The 25,930-nt window shown below is 40.2% G+C and overlaps 1 protein-coding gene across 1 annotated transcript in view; it reads left to right on the plus strand.

Annotated features, from left to right (window-relative positions):
- Robo1 (roundabout guidance receptor 1) overlaps positions 1-25,930 on the plus strand; it is a 740,394-nt gene that overhangs the window by 693,879 nt on the left and 20,585 nt on the right. The window contains exons 18-24 of the mRNA XM_055617842.1: positions 2,555-2,581; positions 4,002-4,044; positions 10,564-10,718; positions 13,030-13,365; positions 15,245-15,352; positions 19,267-19,411; positions 23,174-23,422. Coding sequence (XP_055473817.1) covers positions 2,555-2,581; positions 4,002-4,044; positions 10,564-10,718; positions 13,030-13,365; positions 15,245-15,352; positions 19,267-19,411; positions 23,174-23,422 — 1,063 coding nt within the window. The remainder of the gene's footprint in view (positions 1-2,554; positions 2,582-4,001; positions 4,045-10,563; positions 10,719-13,029; positions 13,366-15,244; positions 15,353-19,266; positions 19,412-23,173; positions 23,423-25,930) is intronic.

Below are 25,930 nucleotides of genomic sequence, written 5' to 3' on the forward strand. Positions count from 1 at the left end.
AACTAATGATTTTTTTTTTACAATTTACTCCTTATATATCCCAATTGTAGCCCCCTCCCTCAACTCCTCCCAGTCCCACCCTCTCTCCCCTTTACCTCCCCATCCCCTTCCTCTTGTCCACTGGAAGGGGGAGTTCCTCTTCTGCCATTTGCACATAGCATATCAGGTTTCGTCAGAAATGCCTGGATCCTCTTCCTCTGTGGCCTGGCAAGGCTGCATCACCAGGAGCCAGTGATCAAAGACCATGACAGAGGCAGCCCCTTCTCTCCTCACTCGGAGATCCACAGGGAGACTGAGCTGCCAATCGGTTACATCTGAGCAGGGGTCTAGGTCCTCTCCATGCATGATGCATCAGTCTCTGTAGGACCCCCTGGGCTCAAATCCTTTAGCTTTGTTGGTCTTCTTGTGGGCCTCCTGTCCCCTCCATGTTCCTCTAACCCCTCCTATCCCCCTTTCATCTATAAGACTCCCTGCACTCTGCCCAAAGTATGGCCTCGAATCTCAGCATCTGCTTCAAACCCCTGTTGGGTAAATCCTTTCAGAGGACTCACTTCTATTGTAGGCTCCCATCCTGTTCCCTCTCTTCCACCGCTTCTGGTGTCTATCCTGTTTGCCATTCTGAATAAGCCTTAAGCATCCTCCCTAAGATCCTCCTTAGTGTTCAGCCTCTTTAGGTCTGTAGATGGCTGTCCAATATTATACGGATGCCAGTGGTTTCAATAAAAGAAGCTGTGGCATATTTTACAGAAATCAGTGCAAAGTGCGCATTTGTGTATACAATGGTAAGCCAGGGTGCGACTCTGGATCCTAGTGAGGATTTTTGGTATGGTCTCACTGCATTTCACTGAAGGTGTGATATGTAGGAATCCTGCATACCCATCTATATCCATCCACACAGATCTCCAACATCAGTGAGCACACTGAGTGTTAAATGTGTTATTGGAAGATTTGAGAAAAAAATTGGGTTTCAGTGGATAAAAATTCCACTTATTACTACCCTTTCTTTATTTGTCCTTTATCTTCACAAATTAGGACTAGAAGTGCCTACACTGGTCTTTTCTATTTCCCCATGTCCTTGTAATCGCAAATTAATGTTCAGGCACTCCATTCTTGCTTGAATAGCTTTGGTTTCAAATGCACCTCTTTTTTGTGTGTTATGAGGACTTGTCACTATGGGAGTTTTTTAATGTGGCTAAATTATATTGACTTTGAAAAGATCTGAGTGAAAAAACCACAATAGAATCCTTAAGGTGGGTCTGCTGTGCTACATATGAAGGCCAGTGGATAAACTGAGAGAGCATTGAGGGTTCTGTTGTTGCTCTCTCTAGTATAAGAAGTGAAGAGGCTACAGGCTTCCAGCATGTTCCCGTCAAAGCTCTGATCCTAACATCAATTTGCTATTAATGTATGAATGAAAAATATACTTCAGCTTTTTGATACATGTTAAAATAATCAACATTCCAGTTTATTTGCCCTAAAGGTTTGTGGGAAGCAAGTTTTAAACTGAAAGGAAGGAATGGGGTTTTCCTCCTTTCTTTATTAGGGCTGCATTTACTTTAAATTGAAGGGAAGAGATTGGAAAATCATTCAGTCTCCTCCCTCTATGAAATGACATGGAAATTGCTATGCTGCTAGTCCACAGCCAGCAATGGGAGATGATGGGGAGAGTGGGGGAGGCCAGACAGCGACTTTTGAGGTCTGCAGTTCAATTTCAGGCATTATTGATTAGATTAAGATTTATCACTGCAGAGAGAGGGAAGGTTCTCAGAGGGGTCTTATTGTTCTTTTGTTCAGCTTCCAGGATGGTGTTTAAAAAAAAAAATGTTCTGTCTACTCCTAGAAAGCTTCTAAATGCAAACTATGGCAGAGAAATTGGAGTTTTAGCTCCACAACTTTTCCTATTCATTCAAAAATTGTTATGGTGATAACAGAAAAAACATGTTACTCTGTTTCTGTGATGCCAGACATTTCTTATCAGTAAAGCTGTATGAGTTTATGATTCTCTCCCCTCCCTCCTTTGCCCCTCTGCCTCCTTCTCTCCATCCTCCTTCTCCTCCTTCCTTCCTCCCTCTCTCTCTCTCTCTCTCTCCCTACCTCCCTTCCAATAAAGCACACTCCACTGCACCTATCATTCCACTTAATAAGCATTTACTCTCAGATGTCTAGATAAGGTTCCAGCACAACCCTGATAATACTTGTTTAAGAATCCATCACCCAGTGTTTGGAAATGATTAATAGCAGAGGATTCCTGTCTGTACTAAAGCCGTGGGCAGACTGTACGTTACTAAATGCAGGTCATTCGCAGGCTAACCCAGACAGTCCTCCTCCTGAGAGTACGAGCATGTCAGACACTTCAGAACAGTACCTGTAGAGACAAGCTTCCTTTTTTTAGACTTCAGATTTGTGCTGTTCATATATCAGAGTGTCAGACCTACTGGCTTGGTTATTTACATTTGTTTTATGTTCAGCTGTCTGCTTGATTTATACTAATGTGATATGTTCCCCTTCTCTCTTCAGCTTAATAACTAGTTTATATTTTGTTTTGATTTTTCAGTCCCGTCCTTTACCTTCACACCAACAGGTACCTATTTGCACTTACCCTCTTCCTTCTGTGTGTTAGTGTGGCATGTGTCGTGCTGTTGTGCTTCTGGTTTTAGCTCATTCTGAATGGAAACTTCGGGAAAAGACTTATGGAGTAGAATGCAGATTTCTTTTACTCATGCCGGGCATGCAGTTGAAGTAGAAATGGTTGGTGGTGCTTTGCATCTACTTGACGCAGTGACACGTTTTGCATGGCACGCTGCATCTTAGCCTTGTGTGTGTGCATGTATCCCTGTTAAACGAGCACACTTTTTCTACCCTCAGCATGATTTAACACGCTAATCAGTTCACACGAGGCAGCGCAACTTTCTCCCCTTGACTTAAACTTTCAAGTTTTCCAACAGCAGAATAATTTCTCTCCTTTGGAAGTCTCTGTCCATAGAATTAGTATTCTCAGAGGCACCCCAAAATATCCGTCCCACATGAGAGATAAAACTTCAATTCCAACAAGTCAGAGTCTTCATCTAGTTTCCACTCAGTGTCTTTCAGAATGGATCCCTCTCTCACATCACCTCCAGTCAGAGATGTCCCCAAAGCTATGTGTCCTCAGTTTTAATCCAGTTATTGGGATCACTGGGCACAGTTATCTCTCCCCAACAGACTTCCAGTTTAGAGTTTTCCTAAGTAGCGGAAACTTGGCAGCTTTTAAAAACACATTTCTTCTTAGAAAATGTGTCTGTATTTACAGGAAAGCTAATCTTCTTAACTCCACGTTGAACTAGTTATAAATCTGTTTTTTGTTCTGGCCAAAATAAAATGTATTAATCCTTACAAGATATAAGAATATTCTTTTTTATTCATGTCTGATGGAGATATAGTATCTGATACAAATATAATGTGAAATGGTTTTCACAACCACATATAAAATAGGTCACATTAATTGTTATAACTTGGTACAAGTCTCTCTATGTGGAAAAAGGATTTTTTTGTTTGTTTGTTTGTTTTTTGAGCATGTGCCTTTGCTTTACTTCTGAGCCTTCTTCTGGGAAGACAATCTGGCAGCATTTCTTTTCCTTTGACTTTAAAATTATACATACAGAAACCATAGAATCATGTGATCCAGTGAGAAAGTCTAAACAAATCCTTAAGAGTGCTAATGTACACATGCAAATGAGTTGTGCTTAATAACATTGTACTGAAGTTTTTAATTTTGCTTTTTGTGATCATATTGAGACACCAAGAAATTTTAAAATTTATATATAGTTAGTCTGAAAAGCATCTTCTATAATATTCCAGGATGGAGCAAAAATCTGCCACATCTTGCGGTGGTTTTTACAAAGCTTCTAGGTAGGAAGGGTGGTTGAATGACGTTTTAGAAAGATGTTCGTGTATGTAATGGTTCCTGCTTTATAAACATGTCTACTAATTGTTCTCTCTCTCTCTCTTTTGTAATATTCTAGTAACTTATCAAAGAGGAGGCGAAGCTGTCAGCAGTGGAGGGAGGTAATTATACTACTTGCTTTTTAGATCCGAGGGGGTATTCCAATTCTTTCTTGTCTTTGACATTGCTTCTTTTGTTAAAAGGTTAAACTTCCGTGTGAAATTTGTTCAAAGACTTTGAAGAGATCTCTCCCTTCAGCTGTACTTTTTAAACCAAGGGATTTACAATTGTTGATATGAATGGTTGCATTTTAGTCCTTGACCACGAGAGGGAGCAATTGACTCAAGAAAAACAGACTTGCTGATTTAGCAGATGATTAAAAGGAGTTAAACTGATTAAGCTGCGGCACTTTCAAAGATTAAGAAATATAGCTGGTTAACAGACACTATCAAATAAAGGTGTTCACTCTAAAACCTGCTGAATGCAGCAGTTGCTCCAAAGCTGTGGGTGATGTTTGTTCTTGGCAGGAATTTAGCAGAGTGCACATCTTCACATGCAGGAAATACATTTGAAGGAAGAAATCTAGGTATCTTGTTAACAAAGAGATTTTTCACCTCTAATTAAAATGAACCTCAATCCCCACATTTATGGGTTTTTTGGTGATTATTATTCAGTGAGTTGTAATATATTCACAGAGAAATCACAGATTGAGGTGGCAGAGAGCTTAAAGGGTCTGAAACAGGGGTATAAGTCACAGGCTTAAGGATTTTCCACAATAAGTTAATTTTTCCCCCACCCTCTTAAAAATCCAGTAACATCAAGGTGATGAGAAAAAAGGAAAATTTAAAAAACAAACAAACAAAAAAAACTTCCAGCAAAAACTGTTCTATGATTCAAATTTGTTAACTTACTGAGTGCCTTTTCATGTATACTTTAACAATGGGTTTAGCTACCAGGCAGTGAATAATGAATCCGTTGTTACTGCTGAATCTGAGGAGCATCTGCTTCGAACATTACTGAACTTGTTGTATGACAAAGGGCGGTTTGAAAGAAGAAGGTTGCCTCCCTCTAGCCACGACTTTGCAAATGTGGCAAGAGGCACTAATATCTTCATTCCTGGGTAGATTAACTTCTTGTTTTCATACCTGTGTGTAACAAAGCCAGCCTCCAAAACACTCCCAAAGCTAGGAAGTATGCATAAAAAAAGAAATCCCCTCCTTTTGACAATTAAACCACAGCATGTTTTTTCGTTCTGGGGAATTCCATGTAAGTCACAGCCCAGGCATTCATGAATGAGCCTCTGGCATAGGAACATTTCCTCCGAGGTAAATCTGGAATGCCTGATTAGTTAGCCACCACCTTTTGTGTCTATACTTAAGACTAGACTTCTGTTTTCATGTCCTCTATGCATGGACATGTGTACACATGCTCACACACATGCATAGAAAGAAAGTGTAAGCCTCATTTATTTGCTACAGCATTTACAACCTATAGAAACAAAATTTTCATGTAGGGGACAATATGTAAGTAGCATTAAATGGTTCCATTGTGGGTGAAAAACTGCAAAGTTCCTAAACTCTCTATTTGAAAATTTACTAGCAATGAAGACATTAACTCTTTAAATTTAAAAGCAGATGTCTGGCAGTGACGTCTACTTATTTTCCAATACTCAGTAGAAATCAGTGTTTTCCCCAGCGTAATGATGAAAGGTGCAGGATTTCAAGAGGCAACAGTCAAATGAAGATTTCAGAGTTCTAGCTCAGAATGACTCTGTTGTTGTTTGGTTTCTACATGATTTTAAACATACTGATTCACTAACTAGAATAAACCTCTACTATGTAACAGCCACTGCATAAAATCCCCTCCCTGGATTTTACAATATAGTGAGAAAGACAGGATAAATTTTATGGAAGATGGAAGGGTCTACTATATTGTAGTAGGAGTTGCTCATCGTTTTGGGGAAAGTAAAATAGAATAAGAAAAATAGTCCATAGGGAAGCAGCTGCATTCCTAGCCATGGATGGCTGTGCGGTGTCCATGCCTGTGTATGCACAGCTGTGCATGTGTATGTTTGTATGTTGTATATTGGTGGGGCAGAGAATGCATAGTGCATCAAATTTCTCTGCTGAGTCCTCTTTGTCCATCCCTTCAGCCCTGGTTTTCTTCATACACCTCAGGTTCTGGGCCTTTGATGGATCTGACACACCACTAGGTTAATGACACCTTAGCCTTAGCCAAAATCTTTGAGCCGGATGTTTCCACCTCCTGTATCCATGAGTGTGTGTGTTGAGCATCTCCTACCCTTCTCGCTGTCACTAATGTTTGTCTGCAAACCCTATTTTTCCCTTGCCTAATCTGGGAGAAAACACTGGCTGTCCCAACTTCATCTAGTTTTATTAAAACTAGTCTTGCTGGTTCTCTGCCAGTTTAGACAAGAATGACCTTTGGGCTGTGTATTAATCCTGTCTGCAATACTGAAAGAACTGATATCAGTCGCACCCTGGAGCCAAGGACAACATGCCAACCCACAGAACCCTGAAATACCACGTTAGCTAGCCCATGTTACATTGTCTTCACTCTACCCTGGATCATGACATTGCACAGTTTGTAAGGTTGGTCTAAAGATGCTTTTCTACCTCCCATCCTTTGTCAGTTTATCAGTCTCAGTTTTGATAGCTTCCAGTGAAATATGTACCATGGAACTACCTCAATTAAGCATGAAGTAAATCATTTATCTTAAAAAGAAAAAAAAAATCCAGTGTCCCTGAATTGTAGCTCTTAGACCAAATCCAATCTGCTGAGGCTGGAGAGATGGACCAGTGGTTAAGAACTCACAGAGGATCTAAGTTGTGTTCACAGCATTCACGTCAGGTGGTGTACAGCTGCTTGTAGCTCTAGCTCCAGGGGATCAGACACACTCTTCTGGGTTCTAAGGTGCTCTGCACATACTCACAGAGAGATGCAAACATACACATGTGACTATCAAGTCAAGATTTTTTAAGTGCATTTTTCCCATGCTGTCCATGGCTGCTTCTTAGTTAGTGACAGAACTGAGTGGTGACAACAGAAACTACCAAGCACAGAAAGCCTTCCATGGTTACTGTTTAAACGTTGACAAGAAGAGCTTATTAACCCTCGCCCCGTCTGACTACAGTGACCATAAAACATAAAATCCTAGTCGACAGTGGACACACAGTTCGTGATTAATATATGAGTTGCATTTGAGTACACATATTGAGGGTCGGGGGCGTGTGTACACAGGTGTGCATTGCCTGTGGAGGCCAAAGCTTACCCTCTGCTGTCCTTCCATCACTTGCCAGAAACTCACCCTTTAGGCTAGGCTGGCTGGCCTGTGGGCCCCAGAGAGCCAACTATCTCCACCTCCCCAGAGCTGGATAAAAAGCTTTTTACGTTGATTCTGGGGGTTGAACTTAGATCCTTAGGCTTGTGCAACACCTTACTGACTGATTTCTCTTCCCCGTCGAATCAATGAAATTTTATTATGGAGTCGAGCTGACTTATTAGATGACATCAGTAAGGTCGGTGATTGTACTTCAATGATGTCATTGATAGCCTAAGAAAAGGATGAATGGCTTGATAAGTAAATGCATGCCGAAGGCCCCCATTTTGTCTTCGATTGTTTTAAAGAGTTTTGGGGGACCGGATCTTTTTTCCAATTTGTAACATAAAAGGGAATGGAAAGATCTTAGAGTTGCTCACAGGGCAGATTTAGTTATCCTGTAGGGAAGAATGAGCATCCTGGTTCTACCAAGAGACCTGCTCCCAACACGCAAAGCACAAAGAGAGTGTGGTGATCCAGGCAGAGCACAGGAATATTAAATAGCTGCTCTTGCTCATTTGTTTCTCATGCCTCAAACATTCCAGTTGCCTCTTCCAAGAAAGCCTACTAAAATTCCAAACCACAGCCTGAACCAGGAAAAACTAAGGAAACCTGAAGGAGGGTGTGCGAAGGTCAGCCTTGCCTGGTGAAGACTGCCAGTACCACATTTCCTGCCGTGGGAGAACAGGCAGAAGTGGATAAAACCCACATCTTGCGTCTCTTAAAAACGTTGGCAACTCAGAGATGTATCCAGGGCTTTGAAACTCATTCACCCAGTCAGCGGGGAAAGGACACAGGCGATAGGTTGGCAGCCTTCACTGCTGGGATTCCGCATAATTTTTCCACAGCTCCCAGACTCTGTGGCATTAATGCTGTGGTTTATCAATTCAAGTAAGTGTTCTTGGAATGAGAGATAGGAATATCTGAAGCAATGGAAAAGGAAGAACTGGAGGCAATTGGCATGTAATGTTTGGAGCACAGTTGGGTTTTTTGTTGTTATTTGTTTCTTTTTGTTTGTTTGCCACGACTCAAAGGGATACTGTTAATATATGAATATTTTGCAGTCGTGTAAAGTTATTTTAAATATGTGTAAGCCAGTGGTTCCTATATGCTTTGCTTCTGCTGGGCAGCTAGACTTGCACATCAGATCCATAAGCTTAACTGTATAAACATAACCCTCAGAATTGTTGCTTGCAAAAGACAGTGACACCTTTATCAGAATAGCTGTGCCTCCCCTTGCCTTCTCCCAAGACCTTTGTAATACACACCTGGCACTTTAAGCTTCATTGTGGGACAAGAGTCGTGTTTTACCTTCTCCCTGAGAATAATTTTCATTCCAAACTCAAGTCTAAACAGAAGCCCGACAGAGTGTGATTGTTGATCTTCCTTCCTGCTGGAAACCACCGCTCTATATGAGAAGTTCTCTAAGCTCCTGATGATATCAAAGCACTCACCATAAACGTGTTTTCAAGGGAATCACAGTAGCATAAAAACACTGTCTGTTCCTTTTGAAACATTCAAGTCAGTCTGGGAATTTTCCACTTGACCTATGCTTCATACATACCATAGTCCTCTGCAGTGCCAAATGCAAGGGTTTTATTCTTAATAACTTCAACAGTGAAAACACTCCAGGTTTAAGTTCAGGGGAAATAAAACAAGAAAGCGAAACATGACTAATGTAGATTTTTCTACATCTATTCAAACCCCAAATATCCATGCCACAAGCCTCTGTTTAAATGTTTAAAATTTCAACAGTCCGGCGACAGTGCTCTTCAAAGTATGTTTCTATCAACACTTTTAATAATTAAACAGCCCAATTTAACAGCCTTCTCGAGACTATAAAGCATGTTTTTCATTTTTCCAGTTACTGCATGTATGAGAACATCAGAGAAGTCCCACAAGTTTCTGTATCTGTTTATAACACACCACATCAGAGTGTGAACAAAGGGCTCACTGCGTATGTCTGAACCTCAGCTCGGCTACTCACTGTGCACACAAGTACCTCAACCGCTGTTCTAGTTTTTGGTTTTGTTTTTTGATTTTGGTTTTTTTGTTTGTTTGTTTGTTTGTTTGGTTGTTTTTTTTTTTCTGAAAAATTTGGATGCTAGCAGTCTGAAACTGTAAACTGGTGATGATTGAATAGGTAATTACATTAAAGGAACTCAGAACAATGCTTCACCCGTTATAAGCAGGGAGCAAATATTCATTTTAGCTGAGTAAGTATATACTCCCATGTGGGCACGGCTATAAGAATTATCTGTCCATGCTTTCCCTGTGAAATGAATTAGCCCTCAAATAACTGTCATTTGCATAACAAGTTACATACCTTTAGCAACACAAATTACCCAAATGAAGAAAAGACACGGAGAGAGAATATGAAGTCTGTGCTACCCAGCTAAGTGAAAAGTATGGTTGTTATAATTTGGCAATTTAAACAAAACGGTGGCATAGGCTATGGTGCCAGTCTGTTCTGTGGTGGGTTGCAGAACACCTTCTGCCCTTCATTACTTGTGCTGAGTTTTCAGGTGGAGCCCACGTTGAAAAAGCACACGGACTGCAGCTCGATTCCCTGCCACCTGCAGACTCGGTCACCCATTAATTACTGCACACACTCTGCCTCCACAAAGGAAAGAGGATTAGCATCAGTTGTGGAGAGAGGGGGCACTAGTCTTTCTTTTATTTAACATCTTTGTTTCCTGGGATTTCATTCACTAGCTTTCGATTGTGCAGGACTTGGGATGTGTTTAGCTATATCATCTCCCTAAGCTTATCCAGCAGCACACTGATACTCTGATAGACCACTGCACAAGATGCCATGGAGTCACTAGGACATTGAGGAAAAAGATGAACGCATGCTTTATAAGAAGGCTCTGTTTGTTTTGTAAATAAGCACGTTTTTCTTCATAATGAAGCAATTTTAATGGATCAAAAATTTTAATGGATCAAGTTGGGCAAGTGGCCCAACCTCCAAGACTCAAAATTGTGCAGTGATAATTTCAGATTCTGTGTTTGATTTTTTTTTAATCACCATGACAAAAAGTGAGGTGAAATCTTTAATGTAGGCAATAAAGATTTGAACTCTGAAACACAACTCTACAGATTTATAGCTCTGTCCACAGAGATACCTTCTAGAACATTATATCACAGTTGCCTGACTGTAAAGTAAAATGCACCATGAGCTCATTCAGTGTGGCTCACCAAATTGCGATAAGATTAATCAAATCAAATGTGTACTGGAATTCAGAATAGGAATTGTTTTCTATCCCTACAATACTCACTTTTCTTTACTGTTTTCCTCTAGGCCAGGACTTCTCAACATTAGTGAACCTGCCGCACAACCATGGCTGGCCGACACGTGGCCCAACACAGGCAACAATCACAATGACTGCTCCATCAACTGCTGCACAGCAGGCAATGGGAACAGCGACAGCAACCTGACAACCTACAGCCGCCCAGGTTAGGGGCACAGCTAGCGCTGAAAATAGATCAGCCCTACCAAGCTATTATCCAGAAAAGGCCATGTGTCCTTCCTGAATGAGAAAGAAACTGGCCAACAATTTTAGGCAATCATGAATGTGTAGCAAACTAGCCTGGTCAAGTATTTTCCATCCCTGAACAGAACATACAAATTATAGAATAAAGGAAAATGAAATTATGAACAAGTCAGAGTATTTATAATTCTAATTTTTATTATGACTGTTTAAAGACTGGTAAACCTGTAAAGAAAACCAGATTTGTTTTTAGTGATATCACCTATAGTGATAAAAAAAAAAAAAAACTTTTTGATGAAAATGAACTAAGTCTTTACATCAGAATTCACAATAGAAAAACAAATTCTGAGGCCACAAAGATCCCCCTGGTGTATGACAAAAAGCCCACAGCAGCAGCATTGTCTGCCTGCATTAGTAGTGTATTGTAGAAACTAAAACATCAGAGTAGAAATGTGGAATTTTCCAGCTAGAGAAGGAGTGTTAAAATTGCTTCTCAAGAAAACAAAAGAAGAAAGTCCCAATATTCACAAATTTTGAAACTAAAATAATTGTAAAGAGCCAAAAAGTGTGACTATGGAAGTAGAAAAGTGCATATGCATAAGAAAGGGAGACCGAGAAGGTGGGCTGTAGGCGAGTGTGTTTTAAATTGTGAGAAAAATCAAACAGTAATCGCTGTGACCATCCTCACAAATAATCCTGGGTCTCATTCACTGAATGTAGATGTTACTTATCCATGTGACAAGTCTGTGTCCTCCGAGCTCCATGCTCAAATAGTCTAGCTGGATAGCCCCCCAACCCTAAATAAAAGGCAGGGTTGATGCCAGCAGGAAGGCATACACGCTAACAGCCCTGTATCGTAATATCCAGGGTACACTGTCCAATAGGAGAGCCACAGATGGCTTTTAAAATTCAAATTGACTGAATGTTTCCTCATGCGTACTAGCCACATTTGAAGGGCTTTATAGTCAGATATGACCAGTGGCTGCTGTACTGCCAATGTAAGGTAGAAAGGGGCCAAGATTAGAAACAACCTATTTCATAAAGCTCATATAGAAAGATTGCCAAAGCAAGATGAACTTCCCAAAACCATATTGCTTTTGTTGTAGTTCTTAATCACTATTAAGCGGAACCTAGTCCCTAGAAATTAAAAAGGAAATGACTCCAAGCCAGATGAACTGAACATCCATGTTTCACTGTGTATAACAGAAATGCAGAGTAATAGGGAAATTGCAAGTCCTTAAGGTTATGTTCCTGGTCACCTTGTAAGTAGCAAGCACGTTAATTTATCAGTTGTAAAGATGTCCTGTTGAAAGGCTAATTCTCTAAGAAACCTGTTAATGTTGGTGCCACTTTTGAGCAACCTGAATAAAATAATATTATTCCTCTGTGGTAACTTTTTAATTTAAAACTTAGAATATAACTTTAGTTGTTTTTTTCTTCCTGCTGTTTTAATACTTTAAACTGCAGGCTTTAAATACATCTATTGGTATGTTATTTAGTTCCTAATTATCTCAATGAAGGTAGAATTAACATGAAAATTAGATATTAGAAATATTAGATATTATTCTGTCTTTATTTGATTAAATGACCCTGGTCACCATGATTCATTTTATCATCATTATTGTCATTTTAGACTTCATGGGGTGTCATTATGAAACCACGAACAATGGTTATGTAGCATCTTTCTCTGGTAATGATTATCTTGTATGTCCATATAATGAACTAATAAAATCCCCCTGAGAACTATTTAATTTTACTTTTCCCTATTCCTCTTAGCTCTGAATAGAAGCATTTTGTAAAACATTGAACTATCAGGACTTTGCTATGCAGTTAGAAGGTGTATTGACCCATGGTCTGAGTTCTCAACTTATTTACTTAGTTCTGTCATTTCAGTAGCTAGCTCGTAACTTCAAGTAGGTCAGTAAACTGAGGCCAGCAAATGAGAAGGTGTGACATACAGATTTGCATGTATATTGTTGTAGTGGAATTCCTATTGGTGGAGTTAAGGATAACTGTTTTAAACTGGATCATCAATAGCACTAACAGAGGTTCAAAATTATTTGGTTCTTACATAAAAATTTATGTATATTCTGATTTTCTTAAATTTTAGTTTTCTTTGAAAGTCTACGTGACTATTTCACACCTTCTGTCCATCTTAAGCACACTTGTCCTTCATTGACCAATTTCATTGTAACTCAGAAAGCTTCTTAGGAAAAAAATTTAAGACGAATAACCATGCAGAATGACTTTTTCCTTTTCCTCTTCGTTGCACATAGCTGATTGTATAGCAAATTATAACAACCAACTGGATAACAAACAAACAAATCTGATGCTCCCTGAGTCAACTGTTTATGGTGATGTGGACCTTAGTAACAAAATCAATGAGATGAAAACCTTCAATAGCCCAAATCTGAAGGACGGGCGTTTTGTCAATCCATCAGGGCAGCCCACTCCCTATGCCACTACGCAGCTCATCCAGGCAAACCTCAGCAACAACATGAACAATGGCGGCGGGGACTCCAGCGAGAAGCACTGGAAGCCTCCAGGACAGCAGAAACAGGAAGTGGCACCAATTCAGTATAACATCATGGAGCAAAACAAGCTCAACAAAGGTGAAGGGTTTTGCATCTTGTTCCCACCCCTTTCTGTAGTGATCCCCTTACCTCCCGGCACTAACTGTGAAAACTGGTCTGTGACTACCAACTCAAATCCTTCCTTTGATTACTGAAATTATTCTTGTTTCTTTGCCTTCAAAATTTCCAGTGTCAAAGAGTTAATTAGCACAACAATCACCTTGGAAAATTGATTTTATAATAATATATAAGTATTTTGAAATGGTTTTGAGATTAATTTAAATTTAATAGTAGGTGAAGGATTGCCTAGGACAAGCAATCTTTTATTCATAAGGCAGATGTACAGCTATCACAATACCTCACATTCTCAATAAATAGACTATTCCATCCTTTCCACTTGAGGATGGAAGATAATTGCTTCTACATGGTCATAGAAACGAATGGCATTTTTATATCAAACTGAAGAAAAATAATTAAATTAAACTTGAACTGGAGAAGTGGTTCAATTTCTTGTGTCACCTCATGTGGTTACTCTGACTGCTAGAATGTATAATTCTAGGATCTAAATTTCTGTGGTTGACCTGATTGAAGTCTGTCAGTATAGAACCTAAAATAAATTGAGTTTAATATTAACTTGAAGGAGCAGAATGGTATTGTATGGCCTGAGGGGAATGTCTCTGTATTGTAATGTGTGGGTTGAAAGAGATAGGTATTTGATTTCTTTGCAGTTCTTCAGGCTAGTGCTGTAATAATGTGATTTGCAAAGTTATACCTCTAGGAAAAGCAAGATTGCTCTAATTTGAATAGATGGAGCAATGTTGTGCAGGTATCCAGGTAAAAGATGCATTTTACTGTAAGTAATTAGAGACAAGGATTTATTTTCTTGAGGCTTACAACTCAAGATTACCAAGGGATAATTTAAGCATTTCATTTGATTAAATCTATGCTGTATGTTTTAATTTTATAATAAAGTCATCTAACCTTTTCCCAAGTTTAAGGAAGCACTTGATTGATATAATAACCCAATTTAATGAAAATCATTAAGATTTCTACATAAGTTGATGACAAAGACTGACAAAGAAGCATAAGAGAGTTTCACTGTGGTGGTTCAAACTCGTATCACATTAATCTTCCACATTGTGTACTTTCACTCTGAGCCTTGGAAAGGTCTGGAGGTGCTATGTACAAACACTTTAGAATGACTGTTCCTTTATACTGCTTGGAAGCAAGTTGAGTATGTGAAAATATAATGAAGACTCTGGAAAGCAAACAGAACGACAGGTTAGCCTTGTCCTATGTCAGTGGCTGGCTTATCTTTTGCATTTTCACTTCTGCCTAAGTAAGTAGAAGCATTCCTGGGCCAGATTAAGATACTGTGTTTTCTTATTGGGGACAAATTTTTACGAGATTCAGTGTTGCTGACAAGTTTCAGTTTTGTTACTATATAAATAGAGTTAAATAGGTAGCTAATCTCCTAAGGATGTTACCATATGAAACTAAGCTGTAAAGCACAGCCTTGGTGTGGTGCTTGAGCAGAGAGACAGCCCAAGAGAAAATAAACCAGTTTAGGTCTAGGTGCAGTTGGCATCTATCTTGGATTACAATACCTTTACTGGACAGAAAGAGAAAGTGTTTACAACGAGAACATTAGACTGGGCATTCAACAGAATCCAAGTCCTGATGCATGGGAAACAAGCACTGTACTATAAACCTGTGCCCATAGTCCTTGTTATTGTATTTAAAAATACATGCCTGTGCCTATGTATGTGTGTACTTGAACTAGAAGTGCTAATCTCGAGAGGAAACCAGGCAAGTAAATAATCCAGCTGCTTTCTTCAGTTACTCAGAAATATAAACCAAACAAACATGAAATAACTAAGAGGAAACAAACTTTTTTTTTTCTATCTGAAATGTGTAGATTATCGGGCAAATGACACAATCCCTCCAACCATCCCGTACAACCAGTCCTATGACCAGAATACAGGAGGATCTTACAACAGCTCAGATCGGGGCAGCAGTACATCTGGTAAGTAAGAAAGACACAGACAATGTCAGCCTTGCTCTCCTTTTTTTGTTTTTTGTTTTTGTTTTTTTTCAATTTTAATTTTTTTTTACAATTTATTCATTACATATCACGATTGAAGCCCCATCCCTCAACAACTTCCTGTTCCACCCTCCCTCCCTCTTCCCCCCATTCCCTTCCACTAGTCCACTGAAAGGGGAGTTCTTCCCCTCTGCCATCTGCCCAGAGCTTATCAAGTCTCATCAGGACTGCCTGGATCCTCTTCCTCTGTGGCCTGGCAAGGCCGCATCGCCAGCAGCAAGTGATCAAAGAGCAGGCAACCGAGTTCATGACAGATGCAGTCCCTGCTCCCCTTACTCAGAAACCTACATGGAGACTGAGCTGCCAATCAGCCACATCTGAGGAGAGGGTCTAGGTCCTCTTCATACATGGTCCTTGGTTGTTGCATCAGTCTCTGTAGGACCACTTGGGCTCAGATTTTTTTTTTTTACACGGAGACCAACAGAGCCTTTTTTAAAATATTTTTTATTTTTTATATTAATTACAGTTTATTTACTTTGTATCCCAGCTGTAGCCCCCTCTCTCATTCCCTCCCAATCCCACTCTCCCTCCCTCATCTCCTTCCTGCCTGACCCTAGCTTTTCCGGTCTCACCAGGACTGGCTGCAATGGCCTAGCTAGGCTGCTCCTCCCACGGGGGGTGGGGAGGTCAAAGAGCCAGCCAAAGAGTTCATGCCAGAGACAGTCCTGTTCTCCTTCCTAGGGAAACCCACTTGGATACTGAGCTGCCATGGGCTACATCCGAGCAGGGGTTCTAGGTTATATCCATGCATGGTTCCTGGTTGGAGAATCAGTCTCAGACAAGCCTCTGTACCCAGATATATTTGGTCCTTTTGGAGCTCCTGTTCTCTTCAGTTCTTATTAACTCTCTCTTCTTTCATATGATTCCCTGCATTCTGCCCAAAGTTTGGCCATGGTTAAGTTCTCAGCATCTGCTTTGATACACTGCTATGTAGAATCTTTCAGAGGCCCTCTATGGTAGGCTCCTATCCTGCTTCTTGTTTTCTCCTACTTCAAATGTCCATCCCATTTATGTAAGAAGTTAAAAAGCAACAACTCAAGTAATCCAACTAAAAAATGGGGAACGGAGCTAGACAGAGAACTCTCTGTAGAGAAATGTAGAATGGCAGAAAAAACACTTAAAGAGATGCTCAACATCCTTAGCCATCAGGGAGATGCAAATCAAAATGACCCTGAGATTTCACCTCACACTCATCAGAATGGCTAAGATCAAACACTCAAGTGCAACACATGCTGGAGAGGTTGTGGAGAAAGGGGAACCCTTCTCCACTGCTGGTGGGAATGTAAACTTGTACAGCCACTTTAGAAATCAATCTGGCACTATCTCAGCCTTGTTCTTAAAAAGAGATGATGAACAGAGGGCTAATGAGCTCTTATACTGAGGTGAAGCATCACTTTGTATCATAGAAGTCCCAGACTCAGGTCTGGTCTGCAATTAAAGCACTGTCTGTGCAATAAACTGCTTCAGATCCTATTTGGCGTCCAATATCAAGCACCCCGTTTCCTTCTTTGTTACTGACAGTTAGCAACCTCAAAAGTATAGAATAATCTTTTCAGGCAGTTAAAGGTCTGCTTCTTCCCTTAGCCAAAATACAGCCCCACACAGTACATATGTAACTAATTTGCTATGTTACCACTTGGTGCACTCACGGAGCCTGAGAAGCAAGAATCTGGGGCTGAGGTACAACAGGAACCTCTCTTAGTTCACAGTCTCTCCGAGATCTCCCAGTTCTTGCTGGAAAGCTCATGAAGTTTCCTCCCAGTCTCAGCCTGTCCTGCATCAGAAACCACAGTGAGGCTTCCCTGTGGGTCGGCCTTGCGGCTGCAGCTGTCTGCCAGCTGTTTTCCTGATAGGCGCTGCAGATGGGAGTTTGCTGGTAGTTAAGTCCTGTTTTTGTAATTAAAGGCGGTTCATTATTAGAACTAACATGTGGCAAGTCACAGCACAATGAGAACGGAGCAATTGATCTTAAGTGGAGCATGCGTCTCCAGGACAGGGAAGAATGGAGCCTCCTGGCAACTGCGGGAGTAGTTGTTGCTAGGGTCTTTGTGCCAAGTGGCTCTGCACAACTTGTGTAATGATGCTCACATTTGCAGTTTACTATCATCCCTTAATAGGGGCATGATGGCTTGGCATTGTCCAGCCTGAGCTTCAGAGGTTCTTATGGGAGCTAAAGCAGCTAAGAAATGATTGTTTACCATTTTAGATCTTTCTCAGGTTGCACTGAATATTCTCCTTTCAAGTGATCTTTTTTTTCTTCTTCAAAGTAACTAAACTCCATGTTTTGAGTAAAATTGCAAGTATGTATTTTTGGTAAAATCATAAACAACATTTAGGTCTTTGATTACTATGTGCCTTTCGTCTTTGAAGTCTTACCTACTTGTAGAGAAAAACCATATATTAATAAAGAAGAACATAATTTTAAGTTCTTGATTTTCAGTTGGCTTCCACATCCCTCACTTTAGATGCCTGATCTTGATACGTCTGTTATCATTGGTTATTCTGTGGGTGATGAAAGGGTACTAGAGATGTGAAGTCTGATGCTAGAGGAGAACAAAGCACATGAATGAAATCCAGGAGAGGACTGCAGTGTTCAGAAGATTAGGGCAGTGCTGTTCTTGGGGGAAAATGTGTATGAGGAAATCAAGAGTAGGGCGCGGGTTAATATTTACTCCATAATGCATGCCCCATAGTTGTCCTAATACAAGGATGGGAGGGTGTAAAAGAGCATACAGACACACAGGCGTGGGAGTGACAGTCACAGTTTATTGTCAACAGCCGGCTTGCCCTTCAGCCCGCACAACAGCAGACCAGCCCCAGAACAACTGGCATGACAAACACTTCCTATGACTGAAAAGTCCCAAGTGACTTAGAAAACATTTTAAAGGCTCACCGAATAAGCTCAAACCTGCTTCATCTCCCATGGGACTTGGTTCAGGGCCATAAAGAAAAATTAAAGGAATTCTGTGATTCTGGGAGCTCATGTAAGAAAAAAAATAATTACAGACTCGGCGTTCCTAATATACATATGGACAAAATATGTTAAGTGGGAGTGTTTCATCTCACAATATCTTTTGACTCAAAACTCTCTAAAAATTAGTGTAGGTACAGCTACCAATGTTTAAAGGATAAATCAGTTCTAAACTCAAAACACCACAGTAAATGAATAATTGGGCTACCCCAACCCACAGAAAATGTTCAGGAACATCATCTTTTTCATTATCTTTTTCATTATCATAATTTTATAGATGCTGGTTAAAAAAAATACTTCTGTTCTTTTTTTTTTTTAAATGCACTTTTCTCCTTCTTTTGTCATTAAATATATTAGCTCTTCTGGCAATTTATTTTAGCCTGCCCTCCCCTCCCCAAGAAAATGAGCAGTTTCATTGTGCCTGAGACATACCAATGGACAAGTACAAATTATATATATTCAGTGATTTAATGCAACAGTAGAACACTAATAGATCGTATCTGTATCGTATTGTATTTTAGGACTTAGCAATTAAACAATAGAAAGGCACTCCAGAAAATATGTCCACAGCTCATTTGTTTCAGATGATAATCCATAATGCAATTAATTGCTGTAGGAAGATCACTATTAATGATATGACTTGTAAAAATTCATTTAAGCTTATGTTGCTTTCTTTGCTATGAAACTGGCAGTATTTGGCCTTTTCTCTTGTATCAAGTTCTGCTTAATCAAGAAACGTACACACACACACACACACAGCACATAAGCATTGCATGACAGTACCAGAAAATATTAAACTCCTTAATAATGGAAAGTAAAATGTAAAGGTCAGAAACAAAAGGCGTGTATTTTATTTCTTTTCTAGGGAGTCAAGGGCACAAGAAAGGGGCCCGTACACCAAAGGCACCCAAGCAGGGTGGCATGAACTGGGCAGACTTGCTTCCCCCTCCCCCGGCGCATCCGCCTCCACACAGCAACAGCGAAGAATACAGCATGTCAGTAGATGAAAGGTAAGGAGGCTGCCATGGTAAGACGCGCAGTATGCATGCTTCAGAGCAGAGTCAGGCAGGGTTCACCCGCATTGTCCAAAGGAGACGCATTACTCATGTTCTCAAACACTAGTTTCTAAATTAAACAGCAGGGCTTAACAGCCCTCCCCAGAGAAATCTCAAATATAAATTAAGGTTTGGGAAACTTCCTTAGCACTTGAAAATTAAATACACACACACACACACACACATATATAGTACCACATATATAAGCTCTCCCTAGGGCTATCTCAAACATGAATTAAGTTTTAGGAATTAATTTTTATCGCACATATTATATGTATATATATATACACATATTATATGTATACGTATACCCGTGTACGTGGGTGTATCTAATTACTCATGTATGTGTGCATGTGTATGCACATATTAAAAATAGTGTATATAATAGCTGGGTGGCGGTGGAGCATGCCTTTAATCGCAGTCCTTGGATTAACAGAATAAAAATAGCGTGCATACATGTAAACTTATTCATAGGATCATGTATATCGTAAATATATTATTTCTTGATTTTTTTTTTTTGAGACAAGGTTTTTCTGTGTAGCCTTGGCTGTCCTGGACTTGCTTTGTAGACCAGGCTGGCCTACCTAGCCTGCCTCTGCCCTGGGTGCTGGGATTGCAGGTGTGTGCCACCACACCTGGCTGATTCATGCTATTTTAAATATAGTCACAGATTCCCCTGAAGTCAGTGTTGTAACATATTATGTAATGTTAATCCCATAAGATGATGATGGAATGGAAGAATCCTGCCCAGTAGTGTTTCCACTGTACTGTTTCTGCTTTCCTTGACTCATAAAACACAACTGCTTTCCAATGTGTATTATTAAGTATTAACAGCCATTGGCTGTAGAGCTGAGAAGTGGACAGTTCCATCAGGTTTCTGAAAGTATACTCTGGGATGCTCATTTGATGATAAGGTTCTCTAACAATGGATTTCTCAGACACATCCTGGCTGTTAAGCGAGGCCTGGAAGTGTCAGAGTGTCCTTGTCACATGTTATATTTCCTAATACAACTACATCGATCTATACAACTCATGGTATATTGGAAAATGCTTTTCCTTAGATATTATTACATTGTGCTAAAAGCAGTTTACCTAGAAATTTAAATTTCGCAGGACTGACCCTCAAAATATTTAATGAGTACAAATAAACCACACGGTAAAATTTAGGAAGTTTGTGTGCCATTTCTATTTCCCAATTCTGTCACTGGACATGGTACACCAGACAAAATAAAAAGCTACATTACCAGCAGCATCAAAGGAGAACTCCCCCAACAGAGAATAAACATCCAGAAAGTATGGTCTACCAGAAAAAAAATATAGTCTTTTCTGTGATTAAGAATGACTGAAATAAGTCTTCATTAATTTATTCTCCACAAAAACAAAGGCTGTAACAGTTTCAACTCTGCCCAAAAATAAGTCCCCATCTTTCTGTTTTCTATTACTATTTAAAATGTGTCTTAAATAAAGTTATCGTATAGGAAATGTGTATAGGGCCATTGTCATTGCCCATAGCTGTAATGCTGATGAATATGAATACCTCGAGGAACGTAGGAAAGGGTTCCTAAGAGCCTCCACCGCAATGGTTGTTGTCCGTGCGTACTCTCATTTTATGGATGCCTTGTTTAAAATACCTTAGTGAACATCTGCTCTTCCTCCCTAATGTGACGCTCACAGCCATTAGCATTAGCTCCTTTCTGAACACATTCGCCTCCCAGGGCATATGGCCCACTGTTGCCATCCTTAGTCTAGTTTAACTTCAGCACTCCTGTTGGGCATCACAAGAAACAGGAAAATTACCAGTGTTATGCAAAAATCAAAAGAAAGGGAAAAAATTTTAAGAAAGAAGCTTGGAACTACAAAAACGGTTAGAAGGGTGATTGTTGAGGGCATAAACATGAACTCCCGAAAGCGGGTCGTCGTATTTGTTTATTTTTACTTTTGTTACCACAGCTGGGAACATACATGGCAGGTGGCTAGATTCTGGCCTCTGTGCAGATGTGAGACTGACCATGAAAATGTCACCAAGACCGATTTTTGCGGTTACATATAAATTTTACCGAGTCAGTAAATCTGCAGGCACAGACTGTGCAAGGAACAGAGATCGGCTCAGCTGTTGTTTTTAAAAGTTTGTTGTCCCAGCTATTTTAATACAATAGTTACTGCTTAGGACACGCATACACACAGAGGCACAAACATATACACACACAATTAACATGGAGTTGATATGAAGAAAGAAAAAAAAAAAGCAAAGCAGAACTGTCAAGCATTACATCCCATAGAGGATGATTTTGAATGAGAAGAATGAAGGCTTTCTGATCAAATGCCAGTTGTTCGTAACCTTGACACATGAGAAGGCTCTGAATAGAGCACAGGGGTTTATGGACACTGGGACCACACAGAGATGTGGACTCCTGGAGAGCTAACAGGAAACACATGGAAGGGAGTGAGGAAGCCGGGAAGGCAGATGTAAACCAGATCGTGCAGATACTTGAGTGTCTTGCCTTGGAATTTTTATTTTTTATTGTTTAAGTAATGAAAGAATCATTTATTGCTTTGGAGTCAGTGAGTGATCTGTGAGTGGTGTGCACTTAATTTTTGCAAATGTGGAGCAACTTGAAGGTACTGAAAAAAGGAATGATTAGAAGCAAGGAGATGAATTGAGAGCGGCATCCACAGTGCCATACACAACAGAAGCTAGAGTTTTCAAAAGAGTATAGAGATGATCTGGGGAGCGGTTTGATGCAGACAAGAGAATATATTAAGAACACTATATAAGATTTCTTCTTTAGATATGAGAACAAATTACTGTGCTTCTTGAGAGCAGAGGAAGCATAGACAAGAGGGACAAAGGATAACTTAGAATTTTAAGAAGTAAGGGAATACACAAGCAACCATGGTATTTGACCATCAACTCTTCTGCTTGAGGGAAGCAAGACAGGTGATAGGAGATGAGTAAAGAGAGGGCTGTAAAAGGCCGCTTTTGGTACATGTGTGTAATCCCAGCAACCAGGAGGCTGGGGCTGACCTGGCCTAGAAAGCAAGATCTGGTGTCTGTCTGAAATAGAAGAAAAAATAAAGAGAGAGAATAAGAAAAAGAAGTCTGCAATTTATACCGTGTAAAATCCATCTCTGGCATTGTAATGGATGAATGGGCGGGGCAAGGGGAGAAAGAGCTCGCCTTCTCTGTCTACCTCTTGATGTCCAGCACAGCTCTCTATCTGGGAAAAGAAGGCATTTGATTTTTCAAGGACATTGTGTTCTAAATTCAAAATGCCAACCAACCAGTCTTGTATTCAACTAAAGAAACAGTACCTTACTGATGTGTCAGAGGAAACATGGGTGGTGATGGACTGAGTAAGTTGAGTTCCAGTTTATTTCCCTTTGAAAGGATTTCACCCAGTTTAGGACATTACCCTGGGCCATTTGCAGTACATTTGCAGTTTGTATTTTTTTTCCTAGCGATCCTATGGAGTGACAGCCAGAATTCCCCAAAGTGCACTGGAGATTCACTAAAACAACTGTGCAAAGCTCTTTCTTACTGTCAGACTTCTCAGTGCCTATACTATGCTATTGTATGTTCTGATAGCTTCTAACAGTGAGTTTTTTCTAACAATAATTCTTTAGTGTGACCCAGAATCTACAGATCTGAAAAGCAGATTGAGTGCCAACGCTGTCTAATACAAATAGCTCACTGCGCGTTCTTGTCACCTATTGTAGCTATGACCAAGAAATGTCATGTCCTGTGCCACCTGCAAGGATGTATTTGCAACAGGATGAGTTAGAAGAAGAGGAAGATGAAAGAGGCCCAACGCCCCCTGTGCGGGGGGCAGCTTCTTCTCCAGCTGCGGTGTCCTACAGTCACCAGTCTACAGCCACCCTCACCCCTTCTCCTCAGGAGGAGCTCCAGCCCATGTTGCAGGACTGCCCGGAGGACATGGGCCACATGCCCCATCAACCAGACAGGAGGTATGTTCTCATTAGCTGCCCTTGGTGGCCAGTCAGACTGTCTGCTCCTCAGAGATAGTTGTTGAATGTTGTGCCGTGAAATAATTTTTGAGTCACATGGGCATTTTCTTGGGCTTCCAGCCCATACAGTTAATGGACATCCTGTTAGCTGAATTGAACCCCATGAACTAGAAATCGGAAAAGAATGATGTGGACGTAAACATTCAACCACTTACGATAGTTATGTCCATGAGCACCTTTCTCATGTGAATTCTATGTTCTTGATGGTAAGTGTTTCATGCTACAGTTTTTCCCATGTGTGGACAAGATGCTTCTTTACTCTGTGAGAGAGAAAAAAAAAAGAGTTTTCTCCTATCATTTTAAGACCAGCAAAATATCATTTATACAGGGTTACTATATTTATTTTATGGTGATCTCAGATATTATAATTTTGGTTTAAGTATCAGGCCAGAATGTCTCTGTCCAAGCTACAAACAACACATGTGTGTATATGAGTGGGCATATCAATGTGTTCAGGCTTTTTGATCTAGTGAGCATCCCCAACAACAGCATCCATTTTATTACATACAATGAATATGCATGTCATTTCTATCGGATAAAACCTATTACTGAGTTGTGTTAGCTCTTCTTGTTCTTGATGATTTTATTCGTGCTATTTTATTGCCCTGACACGCTTTCCTAATTTCTAATATCCTTTGAAACTGAACACTTTATTTTCCTCAGGTTTTCCTTCAGTCTTCTTGAATAAAAAATTCTAGCATATTCTGCTTCAGTTTTACCCTGCAGATTAAAGCACAATTTACAGTGCTTACTAAGTATCTTAGGTTATTACTAAATTTAAATCACACACTGTCTCTAAAGAAGGAAATTTTTAAACCTTCTTTCATGTGATGGAGGTCTCTCTAGGTGCGTGTGGAACTGGGTTGCTGTATATTTAGAATTAATAGTATTAATCCTTGCAACTGTATGAAGATTGAGAACAAATAAGGCATCTCTTTTTACTATTAAGGTCACAGACCATCTCTGCTATTCTTATTAAAAGCAAATGAGGCGCTAATAGACGCTATTAAGCCCTGAAATACCTCAGCATTCTTTCATTCTCTAAAATTACCTAAATTTCCTGTTGCCTAGCTACACCCCTCTGGGTTGCCAGTGGAACCACTGTCTTCCAAACTAGTCCACAGCCTTTTTTATTTCTTTTTGATTGGTGGCGGCGGTGGTTTATTTGTTCACTCGGTGACTTAGTTTTATTTTGTTTGAAGAGACAGGGTGTCTGTGTGTGGTTCAGGCTGGCTTTGAACCTGTGGCAATTCTCCAGCCTTGAGCTTCCAAGATCAGGAGTCACAGGTGTAGGCTGCCACGCCGCACTGTCTAGCCCATTCTCTGTCTTCTGGACATACTCTTCATATTCCTCCCAAAGGAAGGTGCTTTCAGTTTCCTCTGCTCTGGCCTTGCATCCCTGTCCCCAACTTCACTATTAAGTCTCCTGCTTGGAAGGTTTCTTAGCTTTCCATGGTGTCCTGTCTGCTATGTCAGTGCCCCCTCCCCCAGCTGTTTAATGTGGTTTAACGTCTGCCTTCCAGGTTCCTGTTCACACCTCAGGCCCCTGCATCTGGGCTTGCACTTAGTTTGCTCTATTTATCTGCCTCCTACTCCTTATCCCCTTCAAGCTTCCTACAGCGATAGCATTTTGTGAGTTGTTCTGAGAATCAGATACAGAATGTATGTAAAGTACATCATGGGACAGGCTGTTTTCAACAAACGGTATTTTCACTCTATTAATTGATTCGCCCACTACTTATGTTCTGATAGCTGTCGAATTTATTTAGCCATCTCGGACGTTCTTCCTGAGGGTCGTAATATTTTCATGTGTTTCTTGTGTTCAGTGGCTCTCTTACATAGAAGTATCAACCATATTATTTCAGCCAATGTAGAAAAATATAATATCTAAGAGCATATGCAAAAGTAAAGCAAAATCCTTGTGATATCAATGATCCTCCTGTTTAATCCTCTGTTGTCTTCATGCTGTTTCATAATTTCAATTACATGCCAGTTTCCTTTAATGATAACTCTGTATTAGCTCTTGACTTATTTGTGTGTGGTTGCCATCTCTACAGCTGCTTGTAGCTGCTTCCAAACAAAAGCAAGACAAACGAACCAAAAATTTAAAACTCCCCTAATACCTTTGAAATGCTCTCCCATCTCTGTCTCTTCCATTGTCCTCCCACCTTCCAGCACTATCCCACCTTATCCTTCTAGATGTTTCTCTAATTGAGACGGTCCTTACAGACTAGCACAGTATTCGCGGCCCTTAGGTCTCCGCCCGGCTCACCTTTTCCTCAGGCCCTGAAAATACCTTCTTTTCTACTTAATGTATTTGAAAACCCCTGATTTTATCTTCAGGTCACAGCACAGGTCTGGTACCTCCTGTTATTTTACTGCCTGGCAAACGTTTCTCATTCTTACAAGTCTGGCTGCTCCTCCTCCAAGGCTGTCCTCTGGTTGCCT

The sequence above is a fragment of the Psammomys obesus genome, unplaced genomic scaffold (assembly GCF_907164565.1).
Source record: "Psammomys obesus unplaced genomic scaffold, mPsaObe1.curated_primary_1811, whole genome shotgun sequence".
In the NCBI taxonomy this organism is placed as follows: Eukaryota; Metazoa; Chordata; class Mammalia; order Rodentia; family Muridae; genus Psammomys; species Psammomys obesus.